General features: G+C 49.1%; 1 protein-coding gene across 5 annotated transcripts; it reads left to right on the top strand.

Moving 5' to 3' along the window:
- Positions 1–1,760: 1,760 nt before the first annotated feature.
- Positions 1,761–15,097, top strand: PLAUR (plasminogen activator, urokinase receptor). Of its 5 annotated transcripts, none has more exons than XM_086352927.1 (7): positions 1,761–1,916; positions 3,725–3,835; positions 5,215–5,358; positions 11,025–11,177; positions 11,940–12,074; positions 13,501–13,647; positions 14,548–15,097. In XM_086352927.1, exons 1-7 carry the CDS (start codon positions 1,868–1,870, stop codon positions 14,799–14,801), a joined length of 993 nt encoding a protein of 330 aa, XP_086209053.1. In that variant the 5' UTR covers positions 1,761–1,867; the 3' UTR covers positions 14,802–15,097. The 5 variants fall into 5 exon arrangements, with proteins under 5 accessions (XP_086209053.1, XP_086209054.1, XP_086209055.1 ...); XM_086352928.1 differs by lacking the exon at positions 1,761–1,916 and adding an exon at positions 3,077–3,226; XM_086352929.1 differs by lacking the exon at positions 1,761–1,916 and adding an exon at positions 3,094–3,623.
- Positions 15,098–15,469: the final 372 nt, after the last annotated feature.

Genomic DNA, 15,469 nt, shown 5'->3' with positions numbered 1-15,469 from the left:
GGAATGAAGTCATGTTCCCTCCATTAGCAGTCGGATTCTTAACCACTGGACCACAAGGGAAGTCCTTTTCTTATCTTATCTTAAAATGATTACCTTAAGGCTTTGATACGTTAGTAAGAATAATGATAGTTTAATCATTATTGCCATGGTAGAGGTAGCTACTGCTTACTTACAGCCTACTACTGTGTCCCTCTTGATTCTGTTCCAGTTACACTGGCCTCTCTGCTGTTCCTAGGTCTCATCAGGTCCGTTCCCACCCCAGGGCCTTTGTACTAATTGTTTCCTTTCCCTGGAACTCTTCCTGGACCATCTGTCTGAACGTCTATTCTCACTACATTCAGCCTCTGTTCAAATGTCACCTCCTCAGGAAAGCCCTCCAGGATTACCTGGCCTAAAACAAATCTCACCTCACTTGTACCCTTGCACCTCCTTCAACTCAATTTGTTTTTCTGCATTTTACTTATCACAGTCTGACAGCGATAGACCAGGTGATACATATTTACTCCCTACTGTCACAAGGTCAGGGACTTTTCTGCTGGGTCCACAGCTTCTGGACCAGTGCCTGGCAGAGAGCAGGTCCTTGGTAAATGTTGACAGAGGTTGTTGAGGCACTCCATGTGGGCCAGTGACCATTTCAGGCATTTAATTCTACCGCATTAAATTGCTCTGATTGGGAGGGAGAGGCTATTTCATGTTTTGTATTTTATTTTTCTCTTTTAAAAGCTTATTATGGGGACTTCCCTGGTGTTTCAGTGGCTAAAACTCCATGCTCCCAATTCAGGGAGCCTGGGTTCAATCCTTGGTCAGGGAATTAGATCCCACATGCTACAACTCAAAATCTCAGAGGTTTAGTAAAATACCCAAGGTCACACAGCTAATGACTAGCTGAAACTGGAACCCCCACAGTCTCATGCCACACAGAAGGTTGGAGATCCTGCGTGCCAGAACTAAGACCCAGTGAAGCCAAATAAATATTAAAATAAATAATCAACTGTGGCTCAGTGGTAAAGAATCTGCCTTCCAGTGCAGAGATTTGGGTTCAATCCCTGGGTTGGGAAGATCCCCTGGAGGAGGAAATGGCAACCCACTCCAGTATTCTTGCTTGGGAAATCCCATGGACAGAGGAGCCTGGTGGGCTACAGTCTGTGGGGTTGCAACAAGTCAGACACGACTTAGCAACTAAACAATGATATTTTGCCTTTTTTTCCTAAAGTATTTTAAGGCAAATGCGAATGCAACAATGACATTCAGCCTCTAAATATTTCAGCATCTGTAGAATACAAGAACAAGTTTTCCGCATAACCACAAAACTATTGTCATAACAGCAATATCTGCTTCTTGGCTGAAGTGTTTTAAAGTAAATTGGAGACAGTGTATTATTTCATCCCCAAATATTTCAGCCTGCAGCTCTAAATGAGAAAGACACTTTCCCATATAACCACGATCCTTCCTAACAAGACTAAGGAAAGCCCTGTAATATCTAATAGCCACACATTTCCCAAAGGGATAAGTTTTAATTTAAAGAGTGAGGTCCCTTCCCCTAGGTGATGTGGCATTGAGAGAAAAGTGGAATTCACACCCAGGCAGTCCAGGGACAGCTGTGACTACCGCCAACGTGAGTCAGAGTAGGGTCAGCCCCCGGTACCCCCAGCTAGCCACACCCTGGTAAAGGAAGTTTTTGAGGAAGGTCCGGGAGGGGTGGGTAGGGGAGGCGGGGGAGGGGGAGGCAAGGAATGACCTACACATCTGGGGCTGACTCGCTCTTTCGCAAACTTCTGGGAGGAGCCCCCAGGGCCACAAAACTGTCTCCTTCCGGGGGCCAGACTGAGAGGTGCAGGGAGATCGCGAGCAGGAGCCACCGTCGGACATGGGCCAACCGCTGCTGCTACTGCTGTTGGTTTACACCTACATTCCAGGTAGGGGCAAGGTGCCCGGACCTCTAAGCTGGGGACTGGGGTCTGACGGCGGGAAAGGGAGAGGGGAAGAGAGCTCAGAATCTGATGACTCGGAGAAGGGCGGCTTAATCCCCAGCCCCCACCCCACAATCAAATAATTCTCCTGTTCTCGGCGCCCCGCCCCCCGCGGTACAGAACCGGGCACACAGTAGCCGCTCAGGAAATATTTATTGAGCAAAGGAGCTTAACGACAGCCATCATCTGGGGAATACGCTCTTTATGCCAGACACTCTTCTAAGCTTCTGCAACTTCCGACTGGGTGGGCAGAACTATTTTAACCCCTTTTTACAGAGAAACAGGCAAAGAGAGGTTAACTAACTGGTCCGAGGTCACACAGCCAGCCTTTGTAAGTGGGATTCTGACCCGCAGTGGCTCCTACAGCCCTCTCCACTCTATCAGATCCCTCCCCCTCCAACCCCCGCCCCGCCACACACACATTCGTAAGACAGGGAGGACAGCGCCTCACTTTACACAAGGTCTAAGGAGAGTCAGGCTGAGTCGGGCAGAGCCTGGGGCTAGGGAAGCGGGGCTCGTACCGAGGCTCCTTCCCGTTCACTATACTCTAGACGACGGGACCTCTTACCTCTTCTTTGGAAAATGGAAAACGGGTCGAAAAATGAAAGGAAGTTGAGTTGGAACTGTGAGGGCGGAGCGGGGGCGGGTAGGAGTTGAGAGTTGGTTCGGTAATGAACCAACCGCGGGAGGCCTAGAATGAGTAATAACTCGGTTGGGGACTCCGAGTTTGGAGCGGGCAAAGAACCCTGGTGGCTCAGAGGTTAAAGCGTCTGCCTCCAATACGGGAGACCCAGGTTCGATCCCTGGGTTGGGAAGATCCCCTGGAGAAGGAAATGGTAACCCACTCCAGTATTCTTGCCTGGAGAATCCCATGGACGGAGAAGCCTGGTAGGCTACAGTCCACGGGGCCGCAAAGAGTCGGAAAGACTGAGCGACTTCACTTCACTTCTTCACTTCAAGGGACCACAAGGGAGGTGTGATGGCAAGGTTGAGCCTTGGCTGGGGAGCTAGAGGGCGGGATTATAACATCGGGGCGGAGGTGGTGGGCGGGGTGAGAACTTCGGGGCTGAACCAGTGGGTGGGGCTGACAGGTCCCGAGCCCCTAGTGGGCGGGGTTAAAACTGCTCAAGAGCCGCTGGGGGGCGGGGGAAAACGTCGGGGGAGGCCCCAGTAGGTGGGGTTAGAATCTCCGCAGGGCTGATGGGCGGAGTTGGAAGTTCTCGGACTTCTGCGTGGCGGGAGAAAGTTGGGAAGAGGTTAGGAAAGGGAGGAGAACCTGTGGGCGTTAGTTGGGGGAGCTCCAGGCACGAAGGTAGAACGAAAAGATCGGCGGAAGTCGGAACACGCGAGGTGGAATAGGCCCAGGCGGGTGGGGGTAGAGGAAAGGACTAGGCTACAAGTCTGCACCCGCGGAGAGGGTGGGAATCTCACTTTCCGGATGGCTCCGGCGTTCCGTTAGAATTAAAGGGAAAGGGAGCGAGGACTGGACTTAGGAAGGACCTGTGGGCAGGGGGAAAAAAACATCAGGGTAAAAGACAAAGACAAAACGTTGGCCTAAAGATAGCATAGCAGGCTGGAACCCAGCCTTGGAACCCAGGCAGGGCAAAAGTGGAGCCTGAACCTGAGTGCACAAGGCCTGGAGATTTGGTCCAGGTGTTGCCGCTTAAAGGGGGCCGGGGTGGGGGACGGTGGGGGTGGCGGGGGTGGCTCAGAGCAATAACACCTCTTCTTTCCTCTCCTCCCTCTGCCCCCAGGCTCTTGGGGCCTGCGGTGCTTACAGTGTAAGAACATGACGAGCTGCAGTGTTGAAGAGTGTACTCCTGGTCAGGACCTCTGCAGGACCACGGTCCTGAGTGTGTGGGAAGGTGAGTGTGTGGGGCAGGGAAAACGAGGGACCGAGAAACCTTATCTCACGAGTTATCAGGCAAATAGCAAAAAAAAAAAAAGACACTGAGACCCGTAACACGCCCACCAGATGGAGGAGCATTTAAGAATCTGACAGTACTGAGATCGATGAGGTTGTGGAACTGCGGGCTCTGCTGTTAGGGAGGTAAGTTTGTTCATCCACGGAACAGAGCCAAGTGGCAATATCTGATACAAATAAAGATTAACATAACCTACCAGCAGCAGTTAAACTTCAAGGAATGTAGAGACCCCAAAGAACCTTAGCTACACTTGCCTTGAGACACATGTAAAAGGATGTTCCTAGTCCTCGTATTTGTGACACAGAAAACTGGAAAGACTGAACTTAGGGGCAGCAGAGGAGAAACCTTAAAGTATAATCACACATTATACCCCACAGCAGCTGAAATGAAGGAACTAGGGCTGTCCTAGGAACAGGGGACTTCCCTGGCGGCTCAGATAATAAAGAATCTGCCTGAAATGTGGAAGACCCAGGTTCAATCCCTGGGAAGATCCCCTGGAGAAGGGAGTGGCAACCCACTCCAGTATTCTTGCCTGGAGAATTCCATGGACAAAGGAGCCTGGCGAGCTACAGTCCATGGGGGTCACAAAGAGTCGACACGACTGAACAACTAACACACACACACACACACACACACACACACAAGGCTGTAAGTATTAACCTGGATACATCTCAAAAATGTAAGATTAAAAGAGAAAAAAAAAACATGTTACAGAGTTGGACACCTTTTACTAGAAATAGTATTTAACAGTCAAAATAAGCAATAACATATATTCTGCATACACAGGTGTGAGAATTACTTATATCAGTGGTTGCCTTCAGACAGGGAATAAGAGAAATGGGATTTGGAGGAGGGCAGTAAGCAGGAGGCTTTAACTATCTTTTAAACTTGGTTTCTCTTTTTTAAAAAAAATCTGAAACAAATATAACAAAATATTAATATTTTATAAAGTTTTATGACTAATGTACAGTATTTATTATATCATTCACTTGTACTTTTTGGTGAGCTCAAAGCATTTTCCTTTAAAGATTCCTACTAGAGGCCTCTCTCTGTTAAGATCTCCAAGCTGGGAGGGAGGAGTTGATGGATCCAGAATGTCCCAGGTACAGTGTTGTCACTAAGAGGAGAGAGTAGGCTTCTGGTATAAGAGGTTGATGGGGAGGATGGGTAAGTCTAGAAAAGACAGAGTTGGACTCAAGTAAGAGAAGAGGCCTGTCAGGGGTCGGTCCTGGGAGCAGGTGACTTTATAAACCAGGAGTGTCAGAGGCTGGTTGGGTCCGGGGGAGCTTCTGGGGGTAACAAAGAGACATTCCTCATAGGTGGCAATGAGATGAACGTGATGAGAAAAGGCTGTACCCATCTGGACAAGACCAACAGGTCCATGAGCTATCGGGCTGCCGATCAGATCATCACCCTTTCAGAGACCGTGTGCAGGTCAGACTTGTGCAACAAGCCCAACCCTGGTGAGTAGGGCAGCCCTTGCCATCCCCAACCCCAAAACATCCCCATCCCAGCCTCAACATCACCCTGGTCTTATCCCCAATCTGGGGCCACCCCAACCCCAGCTCCATGCCTTACCCCAGGACCGATCCCCCAGCTCAAACCTTTCCTTATCCTAAACAAATCTCCAACCTGACTCCATTTCCATCCCCAACCCCAATCCCTTCCCCAACTTCATTTTATCCCCAACACTCTCCAACTCAAACCGATCCTCCTCCTGAACACATCACTAATCCCATCCCCCAATCAATCCCAACTCATCTCAAACCGTCACTGGCCCCACTCCCAACTACAAACTCATCTCCTCCTATCTCATCCTGCACTGCTTATGTGTCTGTGTGTGTGTGGTTGTCATTTATAAGATGCATCACCGGCCTTTAAGAAGCTGTATATACATACACCCACTTGAGTGGTGGGTGAGTCATTTCACTGACATTTTGCCATCTCATTTTTCTCATGGGACAGGAGATGGTTCAGGCAACAGATGCTTTGTATCTTAGCAAGGGACCAAGATACAAAGACCAGTGAGGCCAGTGACTCAAAGTCCTTAAAGTCAAAAGAGGAGGGAGCCAGACAGGCTTCCATGGGCTGGTAAAGTTCCCTAGACTCAATTCTTGAGTTGGGCAATGAAAAAAGAATGCGAAGAAACTTTTGCAAGGCTTTTTGTAGAGTTTCATGACTTTAGGCTCTGGTCTGTCAGTGTAAGAAAAAGACTTAGAAAGGCTCAAATTCCTCCGAGTTCTCACAGGAGAGGAAGGATAGGAAGGAGACCATGGTACAGGGTCAAGCAGAGATTCCTCTTTCTGGCCCCAGGGAGAAAGGAAATGTGTTAAGACCAGTCCAGTCACAATGACGTCAGAAAATAGAGCACCTGCGTCTGCACTCAGTTTTGCCCTGTTTTGCATCTGCCCTGATTCTGCTAGATTTTCACTGATTCTGACCTCAGACTTTCATCCGTTGGTGGGAATTGAGTCAGATGTTTATTTTCAAGGAAGTGACAAGAGAGAGGATGTTGGCTTCCTCTTTCTGTTAGATGTGCCAAAGGAAAGCAGTAACAGTTGAGTCTCAGGAACACTTGTAATCAGAGATAACAACCAAAATAGTTAACAGCACTGGTCAGTGCAGAGGACTTTGACCAGTCGGGACCTATTTCCCTCAAGGCCTCCTACTGGGTCTGGTGTTCCCCTTTAGGGATTTTAATGGGCTTCCCAGGGGAGATAGTGGTAAAGAACCCACCTGTCAGTGCAGGAGATGTAACAGACATGGGTTCAATCCCTGGATCGGGACGATTCCCCAGAGGAGGAAATGGCAACCCATTTTTCTTGCCTGGAGAATCCCATGGACACAGGAGCCTGGAGGGTTACAGTCCATGGTATCACAAGAGTCAGACACAACTGTTCTTCTGTGATGCTGGGGACATAGCAATGGCCAAGACAGCCTTGAACCCTGCCCCTCTGGGGCTCATAGTCCGGTAATGTGTGTCTATATGGCAGGGGTGGGAGGTGGGGGAGGGGCAGGATAGACCATCACCAGACAGTGACTGCCCTGCCCCCAGTCAGAGCTGGGATCAGGGAAGCACGGAGAAAGGTGTCAGGACCCTGACAGAGGAAACAGACCAGAGAGGTCAGAGCTGTAATAGGGAAGCACAGTCCAGAATCATCAGGGCTGAGATGGGGCAAACAGAGACCAGAGAGTGATCAGAGCTGGGATAACTATGAGTAGGGGCTGTAGGACCCTAGAGGAGATAAATGACTCAGGTCAGAGGAGGTTTCCTACAGGAAGCAACAGCTAAGCTGGATCTTGAGGGAGGAGGAGTCAGGCTGTTAAAAAGATGGTGGAAAGGGTTTATCCAGACAGAAGGAGCAACAGATACAAAAGCAACAGAAGAGAGTGAAACTAGCATGGCTGAAGGAAGGACAAGATAGGGCAAGAGGAACTGATGAAATCGGCAAGGTCACATATACAAGGCCTTCTAGACTGTGGTGGGGAATGTAGACTTCATCCGGGGAACACTGGGAGGTCATGAAAGGCTACAGGGTCACTATCAGATTTGTATTTGTGCACAAGTTATTCTGACCTCTGGCTTCCCAGGTGGCACTATTGGTAAAGAACCCAACTGCCGATGCAGGAGACGTAAGAGATGTGGGTTCAATCCCTGGGTCGGGAAGATCCCTTGAAGGAGAACATGACAGCCCACTCCAGTATTCTTGCCTGGAGAATCCCATGGACAGAGGAGCCTGGTGGGCTACAGTCCATTAGGTTGCAAAGAGTAGGACAAGACTGAAGCGACTTAGCAGGCACGCATTCTGACCTCAGAGGGGAAGACAGATTGGAAGGAAGAAATGATAGAGGGAAGGTAGATTAAGGGAGACCAACCTGGAGGTGTGTGAGGTTGTCCAGATAAAGAAGGGAGTGTACGACTTCCTTGGCAATCCAGTGGTTAAGACCTCATGTTTCCACTGCAGAGGATATGGGCTCAATCCTTGGTCCGGGAACTAAGATTCCATATGCCACATGGCGTGGCTAAAAACAAAAAAAGAAGAAGACAGTATCTGTCTGATCAGCAGATGGAGAAAAGTGGATGGATTTAAGAGCTATTTAGCAGGCAGATAAGCATAACTTAATGATGGGTTAGATGGTGAGGGCAGATATGCAGTTCTGGTCATGTGGAGTTACTTGTCTCAGACCAACTCCCCCGCTCCCCACTCTCCACCACCAATGATAGTTACAAAAGCTGGATGAATTATAAACAATCATTGAAGTCACTCAAGAGCAGCAAATGGAGAGAGGAAGTAGAGGTGCTCCAATCCTTGAAATAAGGGAAGCACAGAAATTGAATTCCAGAGACAAGCTGGCTTTTACCTTGAGTGCACTTGCCAATTCACTGCTCTGGAAGGGAAGTAGAACGCAGATAGAAAGAGATTGTCGCTAGACTGAGAAGGCAGAGGTTGAAATCTGGGGCTGCCAGAGTGTCTGGAAAACGAGAAGTAAAATCATGGAATGCATGGAACCACAGAAAAGGGAGTCCCCAAATCTGCAGATTTCCTTCAACTCATTGGCAAGCCGTACATGCATAGCATTAGACTCCAAGAAACTCTACAGAAAATAGTATCTGGGAAACTACAGAACCAAAAAGGAATTCCAGCGAGCATGTGATGCTGGGAGACTGAAGCTGCCAAATTGGAAAGAGAAGTCTCAGGCTTTCCTCTGAGACCACACCCTAAGAATAAGGGCAAAACCAGAAATTGACCAGCCTCGGTCAGTAAAGAATCCGCCTGCAATGCAGGAGACCTGGGTTCGATCCCTGGGTTGGGAAGATCCCCTGGAAGCGGACATGGCAACCCACTCCAGCCTGAAGAATCCCCGTGGACAGAGGAGCCTGGTGGGCTGCAGTACGTGGGATTCGCAAAGAGTCGGACATGACTGAATGACCTAAGCACAGCACAAAAATGCCTACATCCAATTTCTACAGGAAGAAAACCTAATCTCTCTTTGGCAGAAGATAAAATCATTTAAAGCCTTTACAAGTTGTTATCTATGTCTGGCATCTAATCAAAACATACAAGGTATCCTGAAGAAAATAAACAGGACAAATCGACTGGGGAAACCAAGAGAAAAATCCTGCAACAAAAACAGACTTGTCGTGAATCCGATATTGGAGTTATTAGACAGGGGAGGTCTAAAATAGCTATGATCAATATCTTTAAGAAAACAGAAGAAAGGATAATTTTTAGCAGAAATCTGGAAACCATTTTAAAATGAGTCCAACAGGAAATAGAGAACAGGGTCTAAAATTAAGATCTCAATAGAACATGCTTAATGGAGATCAGAAGCAATATGGCAAAAGGATTACAGAAGATAGGGAAGTTGGAGTAATTAGATTGATGCCTAGATATGGAAGATCAAGGAGTCTGCCAAGTGTCTACCCTGGGAGACCAGATGGGGCTACCTCAGAGACGTGGAATTCAGGAGAAGCAGCAGTTTGGAGAAGATGGAGAGTCGTGTTGGGGCCAGGTAGACATTCAGGTGTTTGACAGATAGCCAGGGGACCGCCAGGAGGCCCGTGGGCGTACAGGTGTGGAGTGCAGAGGAAAGTCTTGCCTGGAGAGAGATTCGTGATTTCTCCACAGATAGGTGGAGATGACGCAATGTCAGTGGATAACATCCAATGGGAGAGAGTATATACCATGAGAAATGAAAAGAGGACCTCAGACAGAGCCTGGGTATCATCCACATTTAGAAGAGTGACGTAAGAAGAAGAACTCACAAAGGAGACCCATGGGTGATGTGAGACAGCTATGTTGGCAATGATGGCAATTTGTATTTTCCTTTTCATGGTGGTTCATATGAGAAGACGTGGGTTGTTGGCCTTTTAAGTTATTTTTCTTTGCGGAGGGGGGTGGGGAAGATTTGGCTTTGAAGGTAAGTGCTTCACCTAATTACAGCTGCTGGCCTGCCGGTTAAGTGTCTTGGCTGAGAGAGCCCTCTAATTTCTCTAAGACTTGGCTCAAACTCAAACTTGGATATCTGGGGTCAGGAAGGAGAGGGCATGCCAGGCTTGGGGATGGTGTGAGCCAAGGTCTGGGCAGAGGAATGACTCTGGTGTTTCCAGGAAAAACTAATTCATCCACTTGGCCTGGACGGGAAGGTCCATGTGGGAGGCAAAGTTATCACCGATTAGTCAAGTGAGACTTTGACCTACCACATGATTGGGAAGTCCTATTGCTGTAGGACTTCCTTGATGGTTCAGTGGTTAAGACTCTGTGCTTCCAGTGCTTGGAATGCGGGTTTGATCCTTGTTCGGGGAACTAAGATCTCATATGCTGATAGCACAGCCAAAAAATAATAATAATAATTAATAAACATTTATTGACTATTTTATCTGGCCCTGGCCCTGTGCTGGGTCATGTTGGCACACAAGATAGCCCAGGCTCTACCTGGGACTTAGTACAAACAGAGATGATCCAAAGTAGACGGAGCTGGGATTGGAGAGCCCAGAGGGGCACCTAATCCAGCCCGGGAGGTCAAGGAGGGCTTCTTGGAGGAGGTAAAAATTAGGGAAGATGACTCCTGAAGAATGAGTAGGAGATAGGGAAATTAGGGAGCAGGGTAAAGTGTTGTGCAGAAGCAAAGGCTGGGTGGGACTCAGCACTTACACTTGGGGACTGAGGGAAGCTGGTATAGAGTCTGAGGAGATGGAGAGAAATGAGGCAGGAAGGGTGGCCAGGAACCAGTCTTTGATGGGCCTTGAATGCCACGCTGAGTTTCTTGGATTTTATTCTGAAGGCACTGGAGACCCATGGAAGAGCTGAGCAGAGGAGAGACTGGGTTCAATTTGAGTATTAGAAGCATCCTTCTAGGGCCATGTGGGAGGCACTGGGGCGGGAAGGGCCAGAATGGAAACCAGGAGGCCAGGGAGGAAGCTGGTATTGAAGGAGGTCTGACCTGGTCATGGAGCTGCAAAGGAAGGGATGGACCCTAGGAAGATTTAGGAGATAGGATGGGCAGAACTTGCTGACTGGCTGAAGAGTGGGATAAGGAAGAACTGATGTGCAGGTGAGTCCTCTAGCAAGACAGGTCTCTAGGACTCCTCCCGTGGGGTCTCACCCTCCTGCTCCTCTCAAAACAGGCCGAGATGCTACTGTTTCCAGAAACCGCTACCTCGAATGTGCTTCCTGTTCCTCGACAGACCTCAGCTGTGAGAGGGGCTGGGACCAGACCATGCAATGCCTCAAATCTAGAGATCAGTGCGTGGATGTGATAACCCACCGGAGCCTGAAAGGTGAGCCCCAACGTGCCAGCAACTCCCCTTCCCAGCTTTGTTCCTCCCAAAGGCTGCTCTTAACAACAACCCCCCGAATAACAGGGAGGTAAGCAAGGTTGAAAGTTAGTACTCACACAGGAAGCCCAGTGAAGGGAAGTCTAGGGCCACTAAGACAGTTCCACAGTCACCAGATGCCTTCTCATTTCTTACATGCGGCTTCCATTTGCAAGATTGCCTCACAGTCCCAGATGGTTGCCTGAGCACCAGACCTTGTGCCCCAAAGAAAGGGCAAAAGCGGGGTGGCCCTGCTTTTGTAAAGCTTCTCCTTTCTGCAAGTCCCATAAGCCTTTTTACTTAGATCATATTGACCAGAACTTAGCCACATGACTATACCCATGTGTGCACGCTAAGTCACTTCAGTCACGTCTGACTCTTGGCTACCCTATGGACCGTAGCCCGCCAGGCTCCTCTGTCCTTGGGAGTCTCTAGGCATGAATACTGGAGTGGGTTGCTGTGCCCTCCTTCAGGGGATTTTCCCAACCCAGGGATCGAACCCACATCTCTTATATCTCTTGCATTGCCAGGCGGGTTCTTTACCACTAGTGCCACTTGGGAAGCCCTGACTATACCCACGGAGGCTGGAATCTGTGTCTCTTGGTTAGATATATGGCTGCCCTCATACAGTGAGAGTCCTATAGTGAAGGATGAAGCAGAAGATGGACAGGTGACAAATCCAGTCCCAGCTCCTCAGCAACAGTCTAACCTCCTCTGTCCCCACAGAGAATCCAGGTGATGAGCGCCACATCAGAGGCTGTGGCATCCTTCCTGGCTGCCCAGGCCCCACCGGATTCCACAACAACCACACCTTCCACTTCCTGCGGTGCTGCAACACCACCAAATGCAATGCAGGCTCAGGTAAGGGGGCAGGGGACCTGGCATAAGACCTACCTAGGACTGGGGGCAGAGAGGTGCATTCAGGCTGCTTGCTTATCCCTCCACTCTGCTTTCTCCTCTGGAAAAAAAAAAAAAGGACCTATTAAGCCCTTTCTCAAGAAAGATTTTGTGGGAATTCAAGGAGACCATCAAAGCCTCACCAAGACCTGTGCTTTATGCTTCTACATCTTGAATCCTTCTGCTGCTCACCACGCTGGTCCCCGCCATCATGGCCTCTCACCTAGATTGTTGCAATGACCTTGCTAGCCCTCCTGCTACCCTACATTCAACACAGCAGCAAGAGTGATTTTTTTTTTATATAAATCAAAGCACGTCCCTCTTCCTCAAACATTTCAATGCCTTCCGCTTGCTTTTAAAATGCTATCCGCAGGTTCTATTATGCTCTCTGTAACCCAGCATGTGTCTGCCTCATGGCCTTTGCACATACAGTACCCTCCACCAGGAACACATCTCCCCTAGGAGTTTGCCTGGCTGGCTATTTCTCCTTCATCAGGTCTCAGCTTTAAAGCATCATTCTCAGGAAAGATGTCCCTAACTCTGCCCTCCTAAGTATAATCTAGATCCTTTGTGTTTCTCTGTCTCTGCAAACAATGATTGGCCAACAGGACTTTCGATGGTGATGGAAATTTCTGTATCTGTATTGCCCAATAGAGTAGCCTCTACTACATATGGCTATTGAGCAGTTGAACTGAATTTTGGATTTCATTCCATATTCATTTTAGTGTCAGTGTAAATAACCACAGGTGGCTAGTGCCTATCATATGGGACAGTGTAGCTCTATTATCTATTTATTATTTCTTTTTATGGCCGCACTGGATCTTTGTTGCTACCCATGGGCTTTCTCTAGCTGCAGAGAGAGGGCTACTCTCTAGTTCCAGTGTGTGGGCTTCTCCTTGCAGTGGCTTCTTCTGTTGCGGGGCACGGGCTCTAGGGCACACGGGTTCAGTAGTCAGTGGTTCTCCAGCTCTAGAGCCCAGACTCCAAAGCGTGGCGCCCACGCTTAGTTGCTCCGCGGCATGTGGGATCTTCTTGGACCAGGGATCGAACCCAGGTACCCTGCGTTGGCAGGTGGATTCTTAACCACTGGACCACTAGGGAAGTCCGGGGACAGTGTAGCTCTAAATCGTAAGTTCTCTGAAGGCAGGGACTGTTTCGCCTTACCCAGAGTCTAGGCAGGTGAGGGCTCATGGGGAGATTTCTGTCACAAGCCTCAGAGAACCATCCCCCACCCCAACCCCCACCCCCGCCCAAAGAGGGTGCTGTTCCAAGGTCTGACCACAAGGGGGCGCCATGACATCTCTGGCTGAGAGGTGGGAGTCCTGGAGACCTAAAGGTGGGAAACCCTTTGGGCTAATTTCCTTGGTTTCTCTGTCACTGATCTCCCAAGTCCTGGAGCTTCAAAACCTGCCACCAAACGGCTTGCAGTGTTACAGCTGTGAGGGGAACGGCGCCCACAGGTGTTCCTCTGAAGAAACTTTCCTCATTGACTGCCGCGGCCCTATGAATCAATGTCTGGAAGCGACAGGCACTAAAGGTGAGGATACTTGGATGCTTGAGGTGGGTGGGGAGTGGGCGGGGCGCGGGGGGGGAGGTTCTGCAAGAGGTAACCTCCTATGAAACTGGACTTACTTGAGGTGGATCGTCTTGTTGGAAAAGGTAGGACTTCCTTCAGGAGGGTGCAAAGTGTAGCAAGGACTTAGGACTCCTTCGTTAGGAAGTGGATATCTTCACTACAGACAAGTGGATTTCTTTGTGGGGGAGTGGAACTTCCGTGGGTGGGTGGGACTTCTGTGGACCTCATGAGATTCCATCCTGAGATGTCCAGGGCAGGTTCCTCTATTCCAGAGCTTTTCAAACTTTGGGGTCTCAAGATTCCTTGATGCTCTTAAAACTTATTGTTTATGTCAGTTACATCTTTAGCTATTTACTGCACTAGAAATGAAAACCACGAACCTTTTTAAAATGTACTTATTCATTTTAAAAGAACAATTGAAAACTCATGACATGTGAACATATTTCTATGGGGGGGAAAAAAGGAGACATTTTCCAAAATGAAAAAAAAAGTGAGCGAGAAGATGGACATTGTTCTTTGCAATCTCTTTAATGTCTGGCTTAATAGAAGACAGCTGGACCCTCGTATCTGCCTCTGCATTCAGTCTGTTGCAAGATCACATGCCCTTGGGTTTCTAGGAAACCCCTTGTGAGAGCAAAAAAAGAAAAAATGCAAGTGAGGTTGTAGCATTATTATGAGAATAATTTTGACTTCACAGAGCCCCTGGAAGGGTCTGAGGGAAAGCCCAGGAGTCCCCGGACCAGGCTTAGAACAGCTGCTTTTCCAGGTGGTACCCACCACAAGGTGGCGCGTCACGCAGTGAGAATTCCAGTTTCCAGTCCCGAGAACTCGGAGTCTCACGTGGTCCTTCTCTCTCTTCAGGACTGAGGAACCCAAGCTACACCATCAGAGGCTGCGCAGCCCCCTCGTGGTGCCAAAGCCTCCACGTGGCTGAAGCCTTCGACCTCACCCACGTCAACGTCTCCTGCTGTACTGGAAGTGGCTGTAACCAGCCAGCCAGGGATGACCAGCCCGGCAAGGGGGGTGCCCCCAAGACCAGCCCTGCCCACCTCAGCTTCTTTGTCAGCCTGCTCTTGACTGCCAGACTTTGGGGAGCCACTCTCCTCTGCACTTGAACCCCACATTCCCACCACACTGGCTGGATTCAGGGGATCCCTTTGCCCTTCCCTCAGTTCCCAGCCCTACCAAATTGCTGTGTGACCTCAGGTCAGTGGGCTGCCCTCTCTGGGCTTTAATTTTCCCAGCTGTCCAGAGAGAGGGCTGTGAGAACCAGAGGAGAAAAGCTAGCAAAAGCTGCAGGCCAGCAGGAGAGAGTTCATGTGATTATTGATAGCGTTGCGGCTATTGTTATTATTAATTAATATATGTTTTATTTAATATTTTATACTGAAATAAAGATTTTTGAACCAGCGAACAAGGCCATATCTGCCCTTCTCAACAGAGGATGAATGAGGGGGGGCCACTTTTTCACAGGCTCCTGGAATTAGGGGGTCATATTGTAGGACCCAGGCATTCGAGACCCTGGCCTTGGGAGCTGTCCCACACAGCCTTCCACCCAAAGCCACCTCCACATCTATTTCTGGCCTCCAAATTCAACTTTCCAACTCACTGACCCAGGCATTAACCTTCCAGTCTCTTCTCCCACATCCAAAGGTCAAGACTATTTTGTTGCTCTAAAGGGACACATCTGTGTTTCCTAGGGGGCTCTGAGACAGGAGATGAATAGGAGATGACCCCTGGGAGCCCTGCCATGAGGACTAAGGACAAGACTTCATCCCCCTGC

The sequence above is a fragment of the Bos grunniens genome, chromosome 18 (assembly GCF_055505025.1).
Source record: "Bos grunniens cultivar Pamir isolate PY7600 chromosome 18, Bosgru_T2T1.0, whole genome shotgun sequence".
In the NCBI taxonomy this organism is placed as follows: Eukaryota; Metazoa; Chordata; class Mammalia; order Artiodactyla; family Bovidae; genus Bos; species Bos grunniens.
Note: the sequence above shows the minus strand (reverse complement) of the source record. Positions and strands in the feature narration are given on the sequence as shown.